At 36.8% G+C, this 22,965-nt stretch overlaps 1 protein-coding gene across 1 annotated transcript in view; it reads left to right on the top strand.

Moving 5' to 3' along the window:
• Positions 1-22,965, top strand: part of LOC127428308 (inositol 1,4,5-trisphosphate receptor type 1-like) — a 373,744-nt gene that overhangs the window by 220,733 nt on the left and 130,046 nt on the right. Inside the window, exons 41-44 of the mRNA XM_051676597.1 lie at positions 1,052-1,087; positions 16,553-16,588; positions 20,544-20,591; positions 22,147-22,276. Of these exons, the coding sequence (XP_051532557.1) occupies positions 1,052-1,087; positions 16,553-16,588; positions 20,544-20,591; positions 22,147-22,276 (250 nt within the window). The remainder of the gene's footprint in view (positions 1-1,051; positions 1,088-16,552; positions 16,589-20,543; positions 20,592-22,146; positions 22,277-22,965) is intronic.

The following is a 22,965-nucleotide window of genomic DNA, read 5'->3' as shown; positions in this document are numbered from 1 at the left end:
CTCTCCTACACAGCTGGCTATTGAACAACTTGACTGAATTACATTAATTCCTCAGTGTGTGTTACATTTAGCCATATTACCCATAAAAATACCAAAACAGGCCTTGGAGGACACTTCTCATTCTGTATTTCCATAATACCTCCCAACTTCCAGTTCAGAATGCCACATTACAGAGCTGACATAGTTATTTTATTAGACCATATGCTTTTATACATACAGTCGCACACAAACTGAAACACACACATCTGCTTATGACTCATGTGCTCCTAACACTTTATAAAACATTTACATTTTCCTAATATGGGTTTGTAGGTTGTCACTGTTTCCAAAAATAAAAACCTCACATCATGCGGAATGCTTAACCAGCATGTACTAAATGAATTAACACCCAATTAATGTTACTAACATATAGAGGTGCCAAAAAAGTATTTGGACACTTAAGCCACACTTAAAAAAATGTCTGAATGTCACTGCATTAAATAATATATCAAACCAAGTGACATTTATTTGAAAGATCGATAAAAGCACCCTTTACAAGCTAAACATTTCACAAAAAATATTATTTAGCTTTTAAATTATAAAAATGAGCCTATATATATTTATTTATTTATTTATTTATTTATTTTTATATAAAGACCGAAAGTATTTGGACACTTTCTGGTTATCAAAATAGCTGTAAAAAGTGAGGTTAGTTCTGCGAAAAGGCATGTTTACAGTTGCCACTTGGTTTGATATTTACAATCATACATTTTTAAGTGTGACTTTAGGTTCCAAATAATTTTTGGGTTCACAGTATTTGAACCTCCAAGACTTTATTGGATTGACATTTTCGACTGTTTCCAACCTCTGCTTTAACAAAAGGTCTGCATAAACAACAGTTCTTCGTCACATGTACGTTACGTAGATAGCGACCAATGCTTCTGAACAATGGTAATAAATAATCCTGCATTTTGCCACTAACGGAAATGTTCTTGTTTGCCATTTTTCTTTAAGCGTTCTCTTGTGTTCTTCCTTCATAATACTAACTTTGCTGTGTGCTCTTCTCTTCCAGCTGATTGCCTTTGATGATGAGTTGGATGTGGCTGAGGTTGTTTTATTTCTTTATTTTTGTTTTTGCTCTGTTTAGTTTGGCTTTCCGCATGGCTGTAGTCATCCTAGTTAGCGTTTGTTCTCGTTTTCTTTGAGCTATTTAGCTGGTTTTTGTCATCGTTACTTCACCACAAACCGACCGTCTTGTTTCTCTGTTGCGGTTGTATAGTTGACCTCACCTGATAGTTTCTGTGTGTGTTTGCGTGTGTGTGTGCACGTGTTTCATCACTGGCCTTGTTTATGGTAGTGTGTGTCTGGTTAAAATTTGTGTATCGAGCCGCCACCACCTTTGTTCCAACTTCCTCTTTGTACAGTTAATTCAAGTTTACGTTCTTGTTACATTTGCTGCAGAAACTACAACAACAGTGGCTGTTTAACAGCAATGTCACTACATAGACAACTACAAACAAAGCTGCATTTTCTTATTAAGCTCTGAAACCCAGATGATTACAATGTTAGATGACGCAATGCCTGAGTAATGCAGTTGCCAAGCAACCAAACACACATTACGCTGTTCGTCTAGCCAAAATATGTTTTGTAATTGTGTCAAATGTGTCGACTCCGATCCAGGTAAGTTGCCAAATTGTGATTCGTTCAGCAGGATGGAGAAAACTGAGTCTAGAAGGAAGTCTTTAGATTGAACTATTTGAATGACAAGCAGTGACGCAAGTTGCAATTGTTTGTTTTGGTGTAACCCTTTTGATTTTGTTATTAGACTTTTTTTTTAAAGTGAGGTTTAGGAACTGAATCTGAATAGTTGCGGAGAATAAAAATAAATAAATTCTCTCAGGCGGAAGTGACCAATGAGTTAAATGTCTGAGACCGAACGCATAATAATAAAATAAAATCTTGGGTAGGCCTAGCCCACCTTTGTCAATGTAACTTGTTGCAATGTAACCTGGGACATTTTCCATTCCAAATTAAGGACTTTGCTATACTATCAAATTGCTTAAAATAAGAGAGGGGGACATCTACAGGGAGAGATTGTAGTAGGTAGTTGAATTTTGGAATACAATTCATTTTAATAACATTAACCTTCCCAATCATCGATAAATGTAATGAAGCCCACCTGTCCACATCATTCGAAAACCTTTTTATTAAGGGGTCAGAATGAACTCTAACTAAATCAGACAAATTTGCTGGGAATAAAATTCCCAAATACTTAATTCCCTGTTTGGGCCACTGGAAGGTGCCCGGCTGAAAAGCCGTTATTGGGCAGTACGCTGTCAAAGCCAAAGCTTCAGATTTAGACCAACTGACTTTGTATCCTGAGAACTTGGAAAAGGAATTAATAATTCTGTGGAGGCAAGGCATAGATCTAGTAGGGTCAGAGACGAATAATAAAATATCATCTGCGTAAAGCAAAAGCTTATGCGCCATACCTCCCACAATCACCCCTGGAAAATCATCCTCCTTTCTTATCATGGCTGCTAATGGTTCCAGGGCAAGACAGAACAATAATGGGGAAAGAGGGCAACCCTGTCGGGTGCCCCTATCCAGAGTAAAATAATCTGAAATTAGTCCATTTGTTTGTACCGCCGCTACAGGGTGTCTATAAAGTAGCTTAATCCAACCAATAAAAGTACTCCCAAACATACATTTCCAAAATCTTGAAAAGATAATCCCATTCTACCATATCAAACGCCTTTTCGGCGTCAAGTGAGATGGCAGCGACCGGAGATTGTTCATTCGCTACTGACCACATGATATTGATGAGACGCCTAATGTTATCAGAAGAGCTACGGCCTCGAATAAACCCCACCTGATCTATGTGTATAAGAGATGTCATAACTTTATTTAATCGATTAGCCAGAATTTTTGACAACATTTTGACATCTAACTGGATCAGGGAAATTGGACGGTAACTTTTACACTCGCTTGGATCTTTGTCCTTTTTAAGAATCAGACTGATCCGTGCTTGTGTCATGGTTGGCGGGAGCTTTCCATTCTTTAATGATTCAGTATAAACTTCTAGCAAAAGTGGAGCTAGTTCTGTAGCATAAGATTTGAAAAACTCAGCGGCAAAGCCGTCAGGCCCCGGAGCCTTGTCAGTAGGTAAGGCCTTAATAACCTCGCCAAGCTCCTCCAAGTTTATCTCAGAATCAAGAGAATTTTTTTGCTCAGTCGTCAGTTTAGGGAGATCTAATGGCTCCACAAAGTTTCTAATATCTTCATCAGTAGACGAAGACATGGAACTATAGAGATCAGAGTAGAATTCTTTAAAAGCATTATTAAGATCAATGGCCGAGGTAAATATTTCACCACCAGCAGATTTCACTGAGGGAATGGTAGAAAAAGACTCTCTCTGCTTTATATATCTAGCCAAACGTTTTCCTGCTTTGTCCTCCGACTCAAAGTATGACTGTCTTGCCCTGAATAGCCAAAACTCCACTTTCTGCGACAAAATAGTATTATATCTGTATTTCAATCAGGTCAATTCTCTGAGGCCATCAGATGATGGCCTCTGCATTTTTAATATTTCCTTCCAACTCCACAAGTTCTCGTGCTTTGGATTTTTTGGTGAATGAGGCATACTGTATGATCTGACCCCTAAGAACCGCCTTAAGTTCCTCCCAAGCCACGCCCACAGAGGATACTGAGGACCAGTTGGTCTCCATATAAACATTGATTTCAGTCTTTAACATTTGTTGGAAATCAGGGTTTTGCAAAAGGGACACATTAAGGCGCCAACTATATGATTTCTTTTTCTCTGTATATGGCAACACCTCTAAACTCACCAGGGCATGATCTGAGACTAAGATGTTTCCAATTGAGCAATCAACAACAGATGAAATGAGGGATTTGGATATTTAAAAAAATCTATTCTAGAATAAATCTTATGGACTGATGAAAAAAATGTATAGTCCCTACTAGATGGGTTCAAAAGTCTTCAAATATCCGTAAGACCAAGATTTGTACACATCCTGTGAAGCGTCAGTGTTGCTCTAGGGGGTTTACACAATTTTGCTTCACTGTGCTCAAGGACTGAGTCCATCAAAAGATTAAAGTATCCTCCCAATATTATATCATGAGGGGTGCCAGCGGTTTGCGGCATCCCTTCAAGATCTATAAAAAAGCCCTGATCATCAGCGTTAGGTGCATAAATATTAGCCAAAATCAACCTTTGCCCTTGAATTTCAGCTAAAAAAATAATGACTCTCCCTAATTTATCTTTAGTCTGTTTGAGACATTTGAATTGTAGATAGAGAAGATCAATTTTAAAACAGTGCTGCCATGCAGGCACTGTAATCATGAGTAACACTGATTTAAAGACTGAGTCTAAAGTGTGCATCTTAAGTATGCGTGCTTGAGTTAAATTTAGGGAGGATAGTGGGTGTACATACTATATTTATAGTCACTAATCTCCTATCAGTTCTAAGAAAGAAACCTGATCCAGACTTCCCATTACAGGAAGTGGGTGTAAAAGTTCTTAAAGGAATCGTCTGGGTACAATACAAGCTAAACTCAGTTGACAGCATTTATGGCATAATGTTGATTACCACAAAAATGTATTTCGACAAGTCCCTTCTTTTCTAAAAAAAAAAAAAAAAAGAGCAAAAATCTAGATTGCATTGAGGTATATACAATGGAAGTGAATGAGGCCAATCCGTAAACATTAAAATACAAAAGTATAGCCAGAAATGTACAAGACATAAACAGTATGTGTTAGCATGATTTTAGTCTGATAAATCGCTAACTAACCTTTTCTGTGTAGTCACACCCTGATTTACAGCTTTGTTTCCATTACGATGTAATGCCGTAAACCCCAAAACCTTGCCCCCCCCTCCCCCCAAAAAAGACAATTTAAACAACAGCTAAAATAATAAACACATTTTAACAGAAGAATGAATGTAAGTGCTTTTATATAATTATAAGCTTCATATTTCTGCCTTTTAAACTCTCCAAAACTTGGCCCCATTCACTTCCATTATAAACTCGATGAAAACAAGATTGATGTTTTATTCTATAAGCAACCCTCCACTACAGTGTGAGGAAATCTCTTGCCTTTGCAGCCAAATTTAGTGCTATGCAGGTAAAATTTATATATTTGGCAACTGGCTGGTAAATGTTTAGATTTCACTCACCAGTGATTGTGTAGTTTAGTGGTAGAGAATTCAGCAGCGATATCCTTTTACTGTGTGTTGAGAGTAAAAGTTGTTCTGTGTAATGCGTGTCCCAAGAAAAGATCCACGCAACCCATTTATCTTTGAATAATGTCTCATTCAGTTCTCTACAGTCAGTTGTTGATCAAAAACAACACAAAATAAACATTTAATTCTTATCATGCATAGCACGGATGAGATAAAGCCATTTAAATCTCTCGTTAACATACGCTCATTTAAAGATGCTGTTTACAGAAATGTTTTTTTAGCATGTGTTCAAAAAATCAATGTAAATACTTGTAAATAGGTCAAATATGCAATTAAGAAATAAACATGTAACAACAAATAATATATGAAATATAATATAATGTTATTTACTGACTGAATACATTTATTTTTTAATTTGTAAAAAGCCAAAGTGTGACCAAAATGATGAAAAACTAATAAAATATAATGATTAAAATGAATATTTTCATAAGGTACCTAGTTAGAAGGTCCCCTATATAATTAACAACATTATCTGGAAAATAATCTATTTCATATGTAAGCAAAAGGGACATTATAACTGAAATATACCCACATAAATCAATCGAATCGGGAAATCTGTATCAATACCCAGTCCTATTATTTTTAATAGGAAATGAGGGACGAGTCTAAATTATTTTTTGTAGTAATCAACATTGTGCCACAAATGTTGTCAATTGAGCATAACTTGTATTGAATCCAGAACATTCCTTTAATACATCCATACGTTTGGTTGCATTGGTGAGCAAGAAAAATAATGCAGAAGATGACATTACTTGTATGTGTGCAAAAGGTTGTGTAGGAGATGTGTAAAGGGTCAGTGAAGGGTGTGAGTTTGTGGGTTGTTTTGGGGTGTTGTGATGTCAAATTCAGGTCAGTGGACATATATCTCACATCACAACATATACTTCCGCCCTTCTTCTGAAGAAAAGAAAAGCAGAAGTTTAAGGGTCAGCTCAAGACATTTAAAAAAAAAAAGCTACATGTGCTTTTCCATACATTCCATAGATATTACTGGCAAAACATCTGACTTAAATGGTGACTGAATAGTTTGAGAGTGTTTTGATAAATAATGTAACATTACCACTCCTGTAAGAACTGTAAATACCTGTTTAAAGGAATGGTCCATACATGTTGATTATTTATAGCACTGTTAACAGCAATTGTGGCATTATATGTGAATTACCATAGAAAATTGTTTTGTCTTGACCCTCAGTTTTTTTAAACAAGCAAAAATCATTGTTACCATAAGGTTCTTACAATGGAAGTAATCAGGGATTCATGTAATAAATATTAAAGTACATAGTTTCGAAAGTATAGGCACGAGACATGAGGCTAGTGTGATAGAATTGCTTACTAAACTTATCATTGTACAGTTACTGTATATTCAATACCAGGATAACAGGGTTTTGAAGTTGTAATATTGGATATAACTTTACACAGGTATGGTTAGTAAGTGATTTTATCACACTAAAATCATGTTAGCATCTACAGTGTTGAAGTCTTTTGGCTGTATAGTACTTTTGAAACAGTGTGTATTTTAACATTTATGGACTGGCCCTATTCACTTCCATTGTAAGTGCCTTATTGTTACCATGACTTTTGCTTTTTTTAAAGAAACAAGAGGTGAGTCCTAATTACTTTTGTGGTGGTAATCAGCGTTATCTCACAAATGCCATTTTTTGAGCTTAAATTGTAGGGAAAATTCCTTTAAATATGAGCAGAGTGAAACGTGACACAAGATAACCCAGGATTATGTTTACCCAAGATTATAATTTCCAGTATGGAAAGCCCAACTCTATACCTTTGGTAATACAGAAGCTGGCTAACCAACTTTCAAAATTGCAAATATGAAATGTTGCTTACCCCAGGGTTAAATGTGTCTTTTAAGCAGTTGTTAACCCAGGGTTAAAGGAATATTTCACTCAAAATTTAAAATACTGTCTTCTTTTACTCACCCTCATGTTGTTCCAGGCACTTAAGACTTCTGTGGAACACAAAAGGAGATGTTAGGCAGAACTCAATATATTAATTTGTATTTATTATTATAAGTATGACATTCTGCATTCTGCCTAATTTCATCTTCTGTGTCATACTTGTTTGAATCACATTTAGTAATAAATAATGTAAATAATGACAGAATTTTCATTTTTGGGCCAATTATCCTTTTAAGCTCCTTCTGTGTGTATGACGAATAGAGTCTCACACATAGGACAAGTATGAGCTGAATCTGAACCTCTGCCTTGAGATTTGTGTCTCTCTCTCTCTCTCTCTCCTGTCTAACCCCTTCATGTCTCCTTAAATCCCCTGCTGCATCATGTTCCTTAAAACACAACCAGACACATACATATCTGATTTGGCCAGTCTTGTAATCTGATTCCTGCACATATTGTGCAAAAGCATCACAGTTCCCTTACAATTTACACATTCATGGCACATGTATGGGTGGACCATGCCTTGCCGAGTCCTCACATAACGTGTAACACCTCGCTCTCTTACATAAGATAATCTCTGTGGCATCAAAGTATCAGGGCTGCGCTGGATGTAAACCGCTGGGAAACGGCATTGATGCAGTCTGATCCTGTGAATGTGTGTGAGTGTGATGTAAGAGGGATGGGGAGGATAATTTGGCTTTAGGTTGTTGATGTGTCTGTGTGGTGCTGAGTGGGAAAGGTTATGTAATGGGGATGAATTCACTACAGAAGAGAAGGTGAGTGTATGTATGTGGTTGTGTGTGGCCTTTACTTGGTCCGTGCCAGCCGATCACAATTACACCCTGTCTGGCTGTCTCTCTGTCTGTCTGACACCCATTGGTAATTTTTAGATAGCAAATACATTTTATAATTTAAATAATGCACGAGTTTTAACAGAAAAATATTTAAGTGCTTTTATAATATTATAAGCTTCACATTTCTGCCTTTAAACCCTCCAGAAATTGTCCCCATTCACTTTCATTGTAGGTGCCTCACTGTAACCCAAATGTTTACCTTTTTTAAAGAGGAGGGATGAGTCTAAATACAGTTTTGTGGTTATTAAAGGGATCGTTCACCCAAAAATCTCTCATTATTTGTTCACCCTCATGATATTCCAGGTGTCTATGACTTTCTTTCTTCACCACAGCACATTTGAAGAAAAATATAATAATATCTTAGCTCAGTAGGTCCTTAAAATGCAAGTGAATGGAGATTTCTCGTTTGAACCTCCAAAAATCACAGACAGTCAGCATAAATGTCATCGATGTGGTTAAATGAATGTCTTCTAAAGCGATGCGATCACTTTTGGTGTGAAAAAATATAAATATTAAGTACTTTTTAACTATAAACCATCGCTTTTGGTTAGCTTCACGAGAGGGTGGAGTCCAAGCGGTCTCTCTTGTGACAAATGCTGTTGTCATGATACAGACGTAATCTCATGTTCTCCTCTCGGTTGAGATATCCAGGATAAGCACACAAACACACCATTGTGAGTAAAGAAACAGATAATAACAGATCTAAACCAAAATCAACCAAGCTTCTATACAGTGTTCCTCCTCCTAACTTATAAACAGCGCTGCTCTTCTGGCTGTGACTCTCGTGCATCAGTTCTTGTATGTTTCAAATGGCAATGCGATTTCATCATACGCGCATACCTTTGCTGACAAAAAGCATGATTTAGAGTTTAAAAAAGTACTTAAATATTTATCTTTTTCCACACCAAAAGCGATCGCGACACCTTAGAAGACATTAATTTAACACCTGGTATCGTATGGATGACGTTTATGCTGACTGTCTGTGATTTTTGGAGCTTCAAAAGAGAAATCTCCATTCACTTGCATCTACTGAGCTAATATATATTTCTTCAAATGTGTTCTGGAGAAGAAAGTAAGTCAAACACACTTGGGATATCATGAGGGTGAATAAATAATGAGAGAATTTTCATTTTTGGGGAACTATCCCTTTTACATTATGCAAATACTGTTGATTGAGCTCAGCTTGTATTGAACCTGGAATATTCCTTTGCACTCAGTAATTCTTTTCCCCATTAAAAAGTTTTACTCCTAAAGAAATTAATTGTAATTTGGAAACATATGTATAAATTCATGACCACTCACATGAGCTGAGGACTCTAGTCATATCAGTAACCTTATAAAAGCTGTTTTATTCTAAATGAGGCAGGGGCGCCCTCATGGGGGCTGCCATTTTAGAAGCATATGACCAGCTGAATACTACTCGCTTAATCTCTGTAACCGCCTTGTTATTGGACACTTTCACTCTTTGATTAATATTATTATTAATTAAATTCACTATTAAATAATTATTAATTAATTAATAGTGAATTTCTACAATGACGTAACTGTAAAGTTTTGATTTTGAATGATGCTGCATCCACACCACTAGGTGTCACTGTAAGTCTAAGAAAAATGAACAAAAAGTTACTGAGTGCACTTTAATCTCATATAGGATGCATTTGAGTAAGATGATTAATAACCTGCTAGTAAAGCACTTCAGTTTATTGGTGTTCAGCTCTTTTAGCTCACGCAGCTCAAGCGGAGAAATCCCCAAAAGGTTATGGCCCTACAATTTAAATAAACCATATTCAATGGGGCCTGGGAGGCTCAGCAAGTAAAGACGCTGACTACCACACCTGGAGTCGCAAGTTCGAATCCAGGGTGTGCTGAGTGACTCCAGTCAGGCTTCCTAAACAACCAATTGGCCCGGTTGCTAGGGTGGGTAGAATCACGTTGGGTTAACCTCCTCGTGGTCACTATAATTTGGTTTTCACTCTCGGTGAGGCATGTGGTGAGTTGTGCGTGGATGCCGCGGAGAATAGCGTGAGCCTCCACACGGGCTAGGTCTCCGCGGTAATGCGCTCAACAAGCCATGTGATAAGATGCACGGATTGACGGTCTCAGACGCGGAGGCAACTGAGATTCGTTCTCCGCCACCCGGATTGAGGCGAGTCACTACGCCACCACGAGGACTTAGAGTGCATTGGGAATTGGGCATTCCACACACTGTCTTGCAGTGTTGTTTATTTCTCAACAAATTTTCGTGAACCATATGTTTGAATTAAAATGGTTTAATTATTTTCATGTCTTTTTCGTCTTGTTTTCATCATTATTAGCAAAATCAAAAGACACACAAATTTTCAGCAATAATTTCATTGACAACATTAACACTGCTGATGCCTTTGTTGTCCTCTTTATCGCTAAAGGACAAAGTATACTTCGGTTTTCTGCGTGATGCAAAATACATTAGCACAGTGTACACTTAATGTCTGCATTGTTGTGAGTCATCTGCACATCCGGCTGACGTTGACTGTAACAAAAAAATTATCACAAAGCAAATGTATTGCGCATGTGGCGAACACTTCCTTACAGGCTTGTAGTAAAAAAATGTGTACTTTGAAAGGCTGAGCACTCGACCATGTGCGAGATGTAACATCACACGTAACGGCCAGACACATACTCTACGCAAGTATGCGAACTCAGGTGGGAATACTTGCCGTTTTACTTCAGCTGCATTTTTGTGTTATGGTTTGTTTACACCATACTTGTAATTGCGTCCATCTGAACAGTTTTTTTGTTGTTGATTGTTTTCTTTTTTAATGCATTAGACCAGGGGTCGGCAGCCTATGGCACACGTGCCAGCATTAGCACACGGAGGGGTAATCACTGGCATGCCAGCAACGGCAGTGAGGAGTAGACTATTTTATGTATATAAAGCCTGCACCCGTATTGCAATCTACATCTTGATGTAATCCTTCCGCAGCATGTTTTCATGAGCTGAATGGAAGGATAAACAAAAAGTGAAAATGTGATGAGACTGCAGTATACCCAACAGACTTGTGCAGTGCGTGCAATCCATTTGCGCATCACAAGCCGGCAGCGCTTCACTTGCAGTTAATCGTGCAAGTAAATGCGCCCGCTTTACTCGGTCAGGCTGCGCAGATGACAGCCTACATTTCGTGTTTCATTTGTTTCTTTTTGCTTACAGAGCAACACGTGATGTAATAAGGAAAACACCACTATTAATCCTTGAGATTTCCAATCCAGCATACAGGTACACCCTCCTTAAACCATGGTCACACTCAAAATTACATTCAAAGATTAAAAGAGAAAACAAACCCACATTGTGGGGTTCAAAAATCTGAGTCTATTCAAGATATAAATTAAACCTGGAAATAAAGTTATAGTATTTTGCATGTGCAATGCACCGAAAAGGGCTAAATAGTTGATCGGCTTGTGATGCAGGAATGGCTTACACGTGCAGCGTGAGTCTTATCACACTCCCATTCAGCTAATGAAAACATGCTGCGTGATCATGAGGAAGGAATACATCAAGATGTAGATTGGAATGCAGGTGCAAAAAACGTCATATAAATAAAATAGCCTGCTCCTCTCACGCTGTTGCTTGCGTGCTAGTAATTGCATGATTACAATGTGATTACATAAGAAATATTTAAGATTCCACACAATTTCGTGATCAGTAATCAAATAAGCAAATTTGTGACATTAACTGTGTTAACTCATTTTGTACAAAAGGACAGGTTTTTTTCATTCAAGCACTTAAGATGCTCTGTGAAAATTCACATGCAGGATCATGATTATATCATAATCATCAGGTTTTGCAAAAAATGTTCAAACAAACTGTTATGCTGATAATATAATTTGTAATGAAAAATAAATGATTAAATTAGAAAAATGCAAAATAGAAACATTTTCACAAGTGGACTCGGAAAATCCGGGGGGGCATCTCTTGCACATTTTTGCAGCATCTCAAAACAATGCATTTTTTACGCTGTGTCAAGTAAAAAAATAAAGCAAAACATTTAAAATACTTCTCGAGACATCTGCCCCCTGTTCTATTCATTGTGCTGTGTGTAGCTTTTTTTAGTGCAAGAACTCATTCGGTCATAACGGCCCCTTACTGTGGCGGTAATAAACCTTAATACTTAAGGGGGGGCGAAAGATTTACGTAAATTAAAGGTAAATTTATTTTTACGCTAATGTTATATTTATCCAACATACCCTACATCTTCTGCCATACATTCCCTTGCATTTGTATATAACAGATTTGTATTTGTATTTGTACATATATATATATATATATATATATATATATATATATATATATATATATATATATATACACTGGTGTCCATAAGTTTGGAATAATGTACAGCTTTTGCTCTTTCGGAAGGAATTTGGTACTTTAATTCACCAAAAGTGGCATTCAGCTGATCACAAAGTATAGTCAGGACATTACTGATGTAATGAAAAAACAGCACCATCACTATTTGAAAAAAGTCATTTTTGATCAAATCTAGACAGGCCCCATTTCCAGCAGCCATCACTCCAACATCTTATCCTTGAGTAATCATGCTAAATTGCTAATTTGGTACTAGAAAATCACATGCCATTATATCAAACACAATTGAAAGCTATCTGGTTTGTTAAATGAAGCTCAACATTATCTTTGTGTTTGTTTTTGAGTTGCCACAGTATGCAATAGACTGGCATGTCTTAAGGTCAATATTAGGTCAAAAATGGCAAAAAAAGAAACAGCTTTCTCTAGAAACTCATCAGTCAATCATTGTTTTGAGGAACGAAGGCTATACAATGCTTGAAATTACCAAAAAACTGAAGATTTCATACAAAGGTGTACACTAAAGTCTACAAAGACAAAGGACAACTGGCTCTAACAAGGACAGAAAGAGATGTGGAAGGCCAGATGTACAACTAAACAAGTGGATAAGTACATCAGAGTCTCTAGTTTGAGAAATAGACACCTCACATGTCCTCCGCTGACAGCTTCATTGAATTCTACCAACTCAACACCAGTTTCATGTACAACAGTAAAGAGAAGACTCAGGGGTGCAGTCCTTATGGGAAGAATTGCAAAGAAAAAGCCACTTTTGAAACCGAAAAACAAAAAGAAAAGGTTAGAGTGGGCAAAGAAACACAGACATTGGACAACAGATAATTGGAAAAGAGTGTTATGGATCTTAACCCCATTGAGCTTTTGTGGGATCAGCTAGACTGTAAGGTGCGTGAGAAGTGCCTGACAAGACAGACAAGACACATCTATGGCAAGTGCTACAGGAAGCTTGGGGTGAAATGTCACCTGAGTATCTGGACAAACTGACAGCTAGAATGCCATGGATCTGCAAAGCTGTCATTGCTGCACGTGGAGGATTTTTTTTATGAGAACTCTTTGAAGTAGTTTAGCTTATTTTATTTTTTAATTGTAATAGTCATTTTCACGTTATTAATGTCCTGACTATATATTGTGATCAGTTGAATGCCACTTTGGTGAATAAAAGTACCAATTTCTTTCCATAAGAGCAAAATCAGTACGTTATTCCAAACTTTTAGCTGCCAGTGTGTGTGTGTAAATGTTTATATATATATATACAGGTATATATATATATATATATATATATATATATATATATATATATATATATATATATATATATATATATATTTGTCTTATTGTGTAGAGCCCCTTGCAGAAATACCAAGAATGCAATGCGTACTTGCACTGCATTTTGATTTGCAGTCTGAAACATTTCGTAATGCATCAACGTTTATAATCAAGCTTGCACATACTTGTTTAAAATATATTTTGGACTGAAGATTTTTCTTTCTTTCTTTCTTTCTTTCTTTTGCTCTTTTTTTTCGCTGTTTTTGTTCTTTTTTACTTTATTTTCGATATTTCTTTCATTTTCTTTATTTCAATCTTTCTTTTGCTCTGTCTTCATTTTATCTATTTTTCTGTCTTTTGCTCTTTATTTAGTTTTCTCTTTCGGTCACTTTTTATTTATATATTTCATTCTTCCTTTCTGTCTTTTCTTCCTTCCTTCCTAACTTCCTTTATTCCTCCATCCCACCTCTTTTTTCCCTCTCTCTCCCCCAAGTGAATTTTCCCACTGTCTATAGATTCAGTCTGTTAGTTAGTTCAGGTCTGTTGTCCTCATGTGTCCTCATGAGCCTGTGTATGCTTGGGCAGCAGTTAGGCTGGCCCCTCCTCTGCAGTTCCCCAGCTGCCCATCAGGGAGAGCTGTGGACACATCCGTCCCTGCAGACATCCGTGTCCCAGTTTCCTTGCCTGTGTGCAGCAGGATTCCTGCCAGCTCTCAGCCAGAGGTTACATAACACCTGCCCTTCTTTTTTCCCCTCCTTTTTTCCCTGGAATTCAGGCTCTTTACTGATGTGTGACCTTCTGCAGTAATTGCCAATAAAAGTGCTACAGGCTGTTTACCAAGAGGCAGTGGCACAAGGCGGGGGTGCCTTTCAACATCTTAAAGACCTTGTCCTAACCTCATCTCCTCTCTGTACCCTTCCTTTTCGATTCAGAATTCCAGATTAGTTTCTTGCTTATTTCCTCAATTTGAATAGCATAAATTAGGTCACCAAGCCAGATGCTTTAATCTAGCTCTCCACGTTTGTGCCAAAGAATAGGGCACGCATAAAAGAAGTTGAGTTTTTATCATAAAATATTCAAGTTATAAAGATAAACAAAAGCTAATATGAATGTTTGCAAACACAGTCGTGCGTTTGTCTACGATGATGGATTGGCAGCAACCAGAAATGTGCCGTTGTCTAGTTACAGTGACTCAAACGCCCTATGCAAGAGGGCTTCTCGCCGTTGACATGCACTGCAAAAAATAAAGTTGTGACATCAGTAAATACGCAAAGAGATGTCTTTGTCACTTGACAAACTTGTGATTTGTCCGCGAAGAAAGATAATTTACATAGGAGCCAAGATGAGGAAGCAAATACAGAGGTGGAATTTGCTTGAAAGTGGTAAAGTATGTTAAAGGGATAGTTCACCCAAAAATTTGACGTTCCTTCTTTTGATGAACACAAGAGGAGAAATTTTGAACAATGTTGACGATTCTCTTTTATTCCATACAATGAAAGTGAATGGTGACAAAAAGCTAACATTCTGCCTAGCATCTCCTTTTATGTTCCACAGAGGAAAGAAAGGGATTTGGATCAACATGAGGGTGATTCAATTATGACAGAATTGCCATTTTTAGGTGAACTTAATTTGGCTTTAACTTTAATTCGGTTTTGTCACCGGATGGATGGATGAATGGGACTGCTGTTTTTATCCCCATGAGGAAATTCACAGGAAAGTGTTTTTAAAGCATGTGATGAAAGTATGCATTTATGGTGGCTAAAGAGGGATATTTCACATTCACACTTGTTTTTTGAAGCACCAATATTTTCCAGCTGAAAAATTCAGGTTGCAGAAAGGGAGATTCCTTGCTGGTTGCAGTATTAGTCAGACAAACATGTTGTGCGTCACTGTTGTTGCTAATTTAGAATCCCCCCTCTTTCCCTTTGTGTCTGCTGCACTAGAACGGTTCTGAATAACATGCTCAGAATTTTTTTCTGGTTGTGCATCCATTCAGTGCAAATGAATTGTTCCGAACACAAGTCCTTTGACAGAAATCCAATGTGTATGTTATCTGAGCGAATGGTTTTTTTATTTTTTTTATTTATGTTTGTCATTGTTAATAGTACGGTCCTCGCCCATGTCATCCCTTTTGACGTATCAAGCAACAACCTTTTTGCATGTTGCATGCTTTGCTCGTTCCTTTTTGCTTCTGCATGACTTGAAGGAATTTACTTTTAATTTTGATTTTGTGTTTTTAGTTTTAATTCAGTCTTGTTCTTTCCTAACTTACTAATACAAAATATAAACAGGAGCTCAAGGTTTCACCAAATACAATTGAAGTATTTGTGCTCAAATTTATTGTTGGATCCGACACTGACTATCATAGCAGGACCAAACAAGTTGCACATACCTTATTGAAAATTTGCTAAACTAATCTCTTTTCAACACCTTCCTTGGTACTGAAAACACTTAAATGAGTGATGTTTACTGCCAAGTCACGGCTTGAGAGAGCATTACATAATCACTTGTATATCTTGGCCTTTTTAAGCCTTTTTAAATATATTTTTGCCTGCACATATAGCTTGTGCAAGTTCAGTCTTCATGACAAGATGACCCACTTTGATGAGAATCTGTCACATAGGACTGCTGATATTCCATTCCAGTGACATTTGCTGTCTGAACAAACTACCCTTCAGTGGCATAGAGAAATGTGCAACCTTCGCCAATTGCAATGCAGAAATGCACATTTTCATGCAATAAAAATGATCTTAGGCCAGTTAATAATCACTTGTTTGTTGTGCCCGACACATTACTGGTCAGAACATACTGGCACACATTCCACTTTGAACACTACGTTAATGAGTTTCTAGTAAAGGGTGTTAACAAAGCTATTAATGCCAGAGGCTAATCTGCATTAACTAACTCATGACTTTTTATCTCCATTAGCTTGCACCCCCACCAGAACCAGAGGTCCCAGCAGAGGTGTGTCCAACACGTTTTCACCTTCCTAGTGCGTTCCATACGCCACGGGTGTGGGAATATGAGTTGTCACAGACAGTAGTTGATCATAACATGTCGTTGTCTTGTTTCTTTGCAATAGCCCCTATCTCTCTTTTTCTCTGTCTGACTCATAATTGCATATGCAAATTGGAAAAATCAAGCCCCATGTCAGCACACACACATACACACTTGCACGCAGATTTTTCCTCTATAGATGTTTTTGCCCTTGTCTGGAAATATGCAGATAAGTTGACCTCTTTTTGGCCTTGCTCATTTGACCAACTTTAATTGGCCTCTGCTCTGGGTGGGGAGTGGTGGTAATATTTAGGCCCTTTTTTTAAACGAGTGAGGCATGGCTACATTAGGGCTGGGATATACGTTAAATTGATAAATTCACAATGATTTTGCAGATGATACAAAAATTAGCAGCATTGTGACTTTAATGTGCTAATGCTAACACATTAATTCTAAAGAATGTCATTAGGTGTCATTAGGGTAGTTTTACAATCCTTGTCTCTAAGCTTGCGAAGTATGCGAGTGTTAAAGGGTTTGTTCACCCAAAAAATGAAAATGATCTCATGATTTACTTGCCTTTAAGCCATCCCAGATATCTATGCCTTTCATTCTTCAGCAGAACTGTGTGCGTGTAAATGGGTGCCATCAGTCTGCTGGCTGTTTGACGGTTCAAAAGACATATTTAAGCAGCATAAAAGTAATTCATACGACACAGTCGATCAATTAATGTCTTCTGTAGCAAACCGATAGCTTGGTATAAGAAACAAATTGATAATTAAAACATTTTTAACTTTAAATCATTGCTTCCGCTGCCTAGCGCTGTAATGCTGTTTGAAATGAACTAACTCTCGCGTGACGTTCGTTCCTCTGTTGTGTACAAAGCGTGTGCTTCCGACTTCTTGCATAAATGCGCTATTGCGCTTATGTCACTGATGTGTCAACTGCTGGGAGGAGCCTAATGACACCTATTTACATGCATTGTGTGGTTTAAACAGCTGAAATCTGCTTATAAAAATCTTCACTGCGGTTCTGCTGAAGAAGGAAAGTCATACACATCTGGGATGGCTTAAAGGTAAGTAAATACTGAGAGAATTTTCATTTTAGGGTGAACTAACCCTTTAAGAGTCGTGTTAAGATGTTTTAAAAGCATCCGATTTAAACTTCATTACTAAAAATGGCTTCAGTAAGTTTGATCCATTGTCTTGAATAAGTTCAAACTGTTTATATCAAGTCGATTCAAACTCTGGGCCCTATTTTAAGAGCGCTAGTGCTAAGTGCAGCTCTATGAGATACTTAATATTTGTAAAATCAATGGGCATGGCCATTAAGTTTTGGTATTTTCATGCGCTAAGTCAAGGCGCAAGTGAGTTTGGTAAAATTGCACATGCTAATTGCTAATGGGCTGGGTCAAGTGCAATTTAATTGAGTTTCTTCTCCAATTTTTTTTTGCTTAAAATTTTTTATTCATTTATTGAAACACACACAAAAAAAATAAATAAACCAAAATATTTCTAAATTAAAATTACACTTAAAACTAAATGAAAATATAATCCAAGAAACTAAGTGGTCAAAAAATCCTATATAACCACCTGTCGTAAAATCCAAACTAAAAAATCTTCTATTGCAGTGGCTTAAAAATCACTCTACAACAACAGGTGAAAAAAAAAAAAATTTGATCATAAATACAATTGTAAATATAAACAATAATAATAATTCAAAATAAACCATTACCTCTAGAAGATTTTACACAAATCTCATAATGTTTTGTTTTATAATACGGCGACAATGGTAATTGTTAGGGACATATTTGATGTTGCACAATATTTTGAGAGTTGGGACATGAACTTTATTACCACCTGCTGGTGGAAACTCCAAACTGCAGATGCAGAAACTGAGTTTAGACTTTGCACTATGAACGGATGTGGTTCTAAACGTAATAGCGCAATGACCTATTACTCAACAAATTAGCAAACTGGGCTTTGCGCCACTTTATTAACATACAATACACCCACAGTTTGTGTGCATACACCCACAGGTAGCTCAAAAAATCCCACCCATGGCCACTTGCACTTTGTACTGCACCGAAATTGCCCTTAGAATAAGCACTCTCACAAAAATTAGATAAGACGTTGTGCACAGTCACTGCGCTGTGCCTAACACGGTGATGAAAATAGAGCCCTTCGACTTAGCGATTCGATTGCGTCATCATCACCCAAACATGTGTCAAAATGGCATTAAACTGTTCTAAGAAAATAAATAAATATGTATGTAGGTAATTACTGTTTATTACTATGAATTATAATATTGGTGCATAGAAATTAAAATTATTAAATAAAATTCTCCCTAATGTTCATTTAAGGAAAAACAGTGTAGGCAAACATGCCTTGACTATTTTTAACTAGATTTTGCCTCTTGCATTTAACATTATGTATGTACTGTACTTGGCTACAGTGGCTTTTTTTTATTTTTTATGATTTCAGTCCATTTCAGAGCAAATACAAAAATATCAATTATCAAAATAGATATATTGAGAGATTTGTTATATTATCCAGCTCTAGTGTGCATGTGTGTGCATGAGCCTGCATATATCCATACATATAACAGACAGGGAGAAAGAGGGAGGAAAAACAAGGCTAAGTGTTTTTCCATAGCAGATGGGGGCATTGGCCGCACTGTGTGTCAGTAGTACACAGGTTCTATTATATAATCTGTCTTATTTTTTTTCTTTTCATTTTCTTTCTTTCCTCTCACTCACGTCTTGCATTTTTTTAGTTTTGGCGGTTGCATTCCCGCCATTGCTGCCATAGAAGCAAAACTAAAGTCGGATATTAAACAGATGGCTTGTAGAATAGGTTAGCGGAAGTTGATGCATATTCACAGTGTCTAACAAAGTTTTATTCCTTTAAGAATTGGGAATGAAGAAAAAACATTCTGAAATGTATTATTAATTTGTTTAACAGTTAGGTCACTAGTTGATTAGTGAGGTCGACTAGTTTAGCAAATAAAATAAAAGACTCCAATGTTCAATAAACAGTTAAATGTATCATGAAATATTAAGTGTGAACAAATCTTCTGCTAAGTAATATAGTTAAACTGTGGTTACCAAGCAGTGTAGCAACTTAATTATTAATTAACTTAATTAATATAGACTGTGTGCTCACTGGTGCGTGTTTATAATCATTTTACAAAGGCTTTGAACATGGCTCATCCAATCAGAGTTTAGAGTAAAAACTGTTTTAGCAGTGGTGCTTTAATAAGGATGATGAACTTAAGCATTTATTCTGTCAAAACCCTCTCGGGAAAGTTGCATCTTTTAATTCACCCACTTAAAGCATCACCTCTACAGTTATATATATTTACATGGATGTCTTTAAGCGTCCCGTCATGAGCTTATTTTGTTTTTTTGGATGGCACATCTAGTTAAAAATTGTCCAACTTTTAAAAATGTGTCTCAGGACCCCTGCATTCCAATCCATTGCACTCCATCCAGCTGTTTTTTTTTTCTATTTGAACTCAAAATTAGCGTATTTCTACAGGGCTTCCTTTAGGCCAATTAGTGTACTACTCATTTTGTCAAATTAGTCGGCTACTCAAGCACATTTTGCCTTAATTTGTGGCCTATTTGACCTGTTTTCCAACTTCCTCCGGAGGGATTATTTCATGGTTGTACAGTTCAGCTAATACTAGTCATGTTACTCTGCTCTGCATGACATCTCCCCTCCCCCCCACACACACACATACACACATACACACCATGCCTCTCATTTAACTGCATGATGTAATCTGCCCCACTTTTCATGCATGTCAGAATAGTGACTAATGCTCACAGTCTTGACCCCCTTTCTTTTTCTTTTTTTTATTCCTCTCATTTTTCTTCCCTCCTTTTTTGTTTGTGCTTTCTGCTAACTCGTGTCACTCTCAGGAGTTTGATCCAAACCAGCCCCAGAAGCTTCTGGAGGATCAGAGAAGGGTAGGTAAATAAATGGGGCATGTGGCATACAGCCATGATATGGCTATTGCTAGAACTGCCTGATCACTAACTCGCCCCTCACACCCCTATGTCTGCTCGAAATGGGAGGAGGCCTCACTGAAAAAAGGGAATTGGTGTTTGCTCTATAATCTAAAAATGGTGATGGATTCATATTTTTACAGTGGGTTTTGTTGATTATAAACGTCTTGATGTTTTATTTGCGTGAGTATGTGTCCCCTGACTTGGAATTGGGGTGGTTTGAATGAGTTGGGTTATGATTATGTATGTAAGCAAAGAATTAGGGTTCGTCTTAAATGATGTGGTGTCATTTATCCGAAGCCTTGGGGATTATGAGGTCAGATGCAACTAAGGAAATGTATTAGTTTCGGTCTTCTTTTCTGAGCTATTTCTGACTACACTCTGCAAAAGTAACAGGACGAGGAAGGGGCTTTGCTTAAACGAGGTGTTGAGTAGTAACCAACAAATTTGGTAGCACTTTATTTGAAGGTTGAATATATAACACATTATGAAGATATTCTCATTGTATTAAAATGCATTTACTGTATATTGCCTTTAAATACACCTTATTTTCAGTGATATGTTCTCTTTGTAACCAAAGTTATAATACTTTAATACTTAACCTACTGTACTCATGGTTATACCTTTAAATTAAGAAATATAATGCATTATGTCATACACTACCAGTCAAAAGTTTGGACACACCAGCCCAATCTTTATTATTACTATTTTCCACATTTTCGAATAATAGATAAGTCATCAAATCTAAGAAATATAAAATAAATTGAAGTTAGCTTCTTCAAAGTAGCCATAGTTTGTCACTCTTCACATCATCTCAAACAATGCTATGAGGTGCATCCTGTAATGCTTTTTTAAACAGAATTGAAGGAGTTCCCATGTATGCTATACATTTGTTGGCTACTTTTCCTCACTATCCATTGAAGGAAAAAAGTTTGTAAAGAAATTTGTATAAAGGCACTATTTATATCATTTCAAGCATTTAAGCATAAGCCCTTGGATCCAAAGTTGTATGAGGTCATGGGAAACAAAATGTAGTGTGTCCAAACATTTGACCGAATGCCCAAATTTATTTATTATGTGATATAATTGCATTATACTCTTTAAATTGTTATCATGAATAGTTAAGTGTTATAAGTTGTTAGTTATGGTTATAAGGTTATAAGGTTTATATTGGCAAGATCTAATTCATATAAACTGGCTTCAAGTAAAGTGTTACCACAAATTCTTGTGGTTTCGTATTGGCCACCTGTGGTAAGATGTGTGTTATTTTTCAATAAAAATATGAATTATAAAGACGTCTTTAAAAAAAATAAAACAGTCACTTTTTGTAAATATCAAAAAGTCTGTTTGTTTTCCTGATTTTTATTTTTATTTAATTTTTTTGACTGAAAATGCATTTTTGCTGTGCATTCATGTAATGCATTCATGCAATTTCTCCATTTGATAAAGCCTGTCATCGTTGTGAATTGAGATGTTCATGTCATAATGTCAAACTCGTCCCCTTCACTGTTGTCAGGGTGAAGCTTTGAGGCAAATCCTGGTGAACCGTTACTATGGCAACTTTAAGCCGGGAGGTAGGCGAGACAGTTTGACCAATTTCAGCAATGGACCACTCATCTCCGTGGGACAGACCAAGGCTCCGACAGGTTTGTGTGTGTACTGTTTCTGCGTTACTAACATAAAAACCAAATTTTTAGAACAGAACAGTTAAAGGGATTGGTCCCCCTAAAATGGAATTGTCATCATTTCTTACTGTCATCTTGTTCTAAAACCATATGACTTTGTTGCAAAGGACATGAAGAGATGTTAGGCACAATGACAGCCTCAGTAGCCATTCACTTTCATTGTATGGAGAAAAAAAAAAAGATTCAATGAAAGTGAATGGTGACTGAGGCTGTTATTGTGCCTATAATCTCCTTTCATGTTCCACAAAAGAAAGTCAAATGGGTTTGAAACAACATGAGGGTGAGTAATTGATGACAGAATGTTGATTTTTTTTTTTTTTCTCATTAAGTACAGAGACTACCAACCCACTTTGTAAAACCAAATACATAATGAGGATGTGGCAAAAACCCTGCTGCCAAAGAAGTGATTATATCCCCTGTCCACTTTTGTATTACCTGTCCCATATACTCAGAGCCATCACTGTTGCCTGGCGACAAGAAAGTTCTACCCACACTTCCTGTGCAAATACTACAGCCTCAAGACACACCTTCTTATGAAAGACTGTAAAGTGTCTTTGTGCATAATTGCCATTAGGAGAGAATGACAACTCGTGTTACATATTTCCAAAGTGTGGCTTTGATCCGTTTGGCCCACGTAACAATTTCTATTA

The sequence above is a fragment of the Myxocyprinus asiaticus genome, chromosome 37, assembly GCF_019703515.2.
Source record: "Myxocyprinus asiaticus isolate MX2 ecotype Aquarium Trade chromosome 37, UBuf_Myxa_2, whole genome shotgun sequence".
Lineage (NCBI taxonomy): Eukaryota > Metazoa > Chordata > Actinopteri > Cypriniformes > Catostomidae > Myxocyprinus > Myxocyprinus asiaticus.
This window is presented reverse-complemented; position numbering and strand designations above follow the sequence as displayed.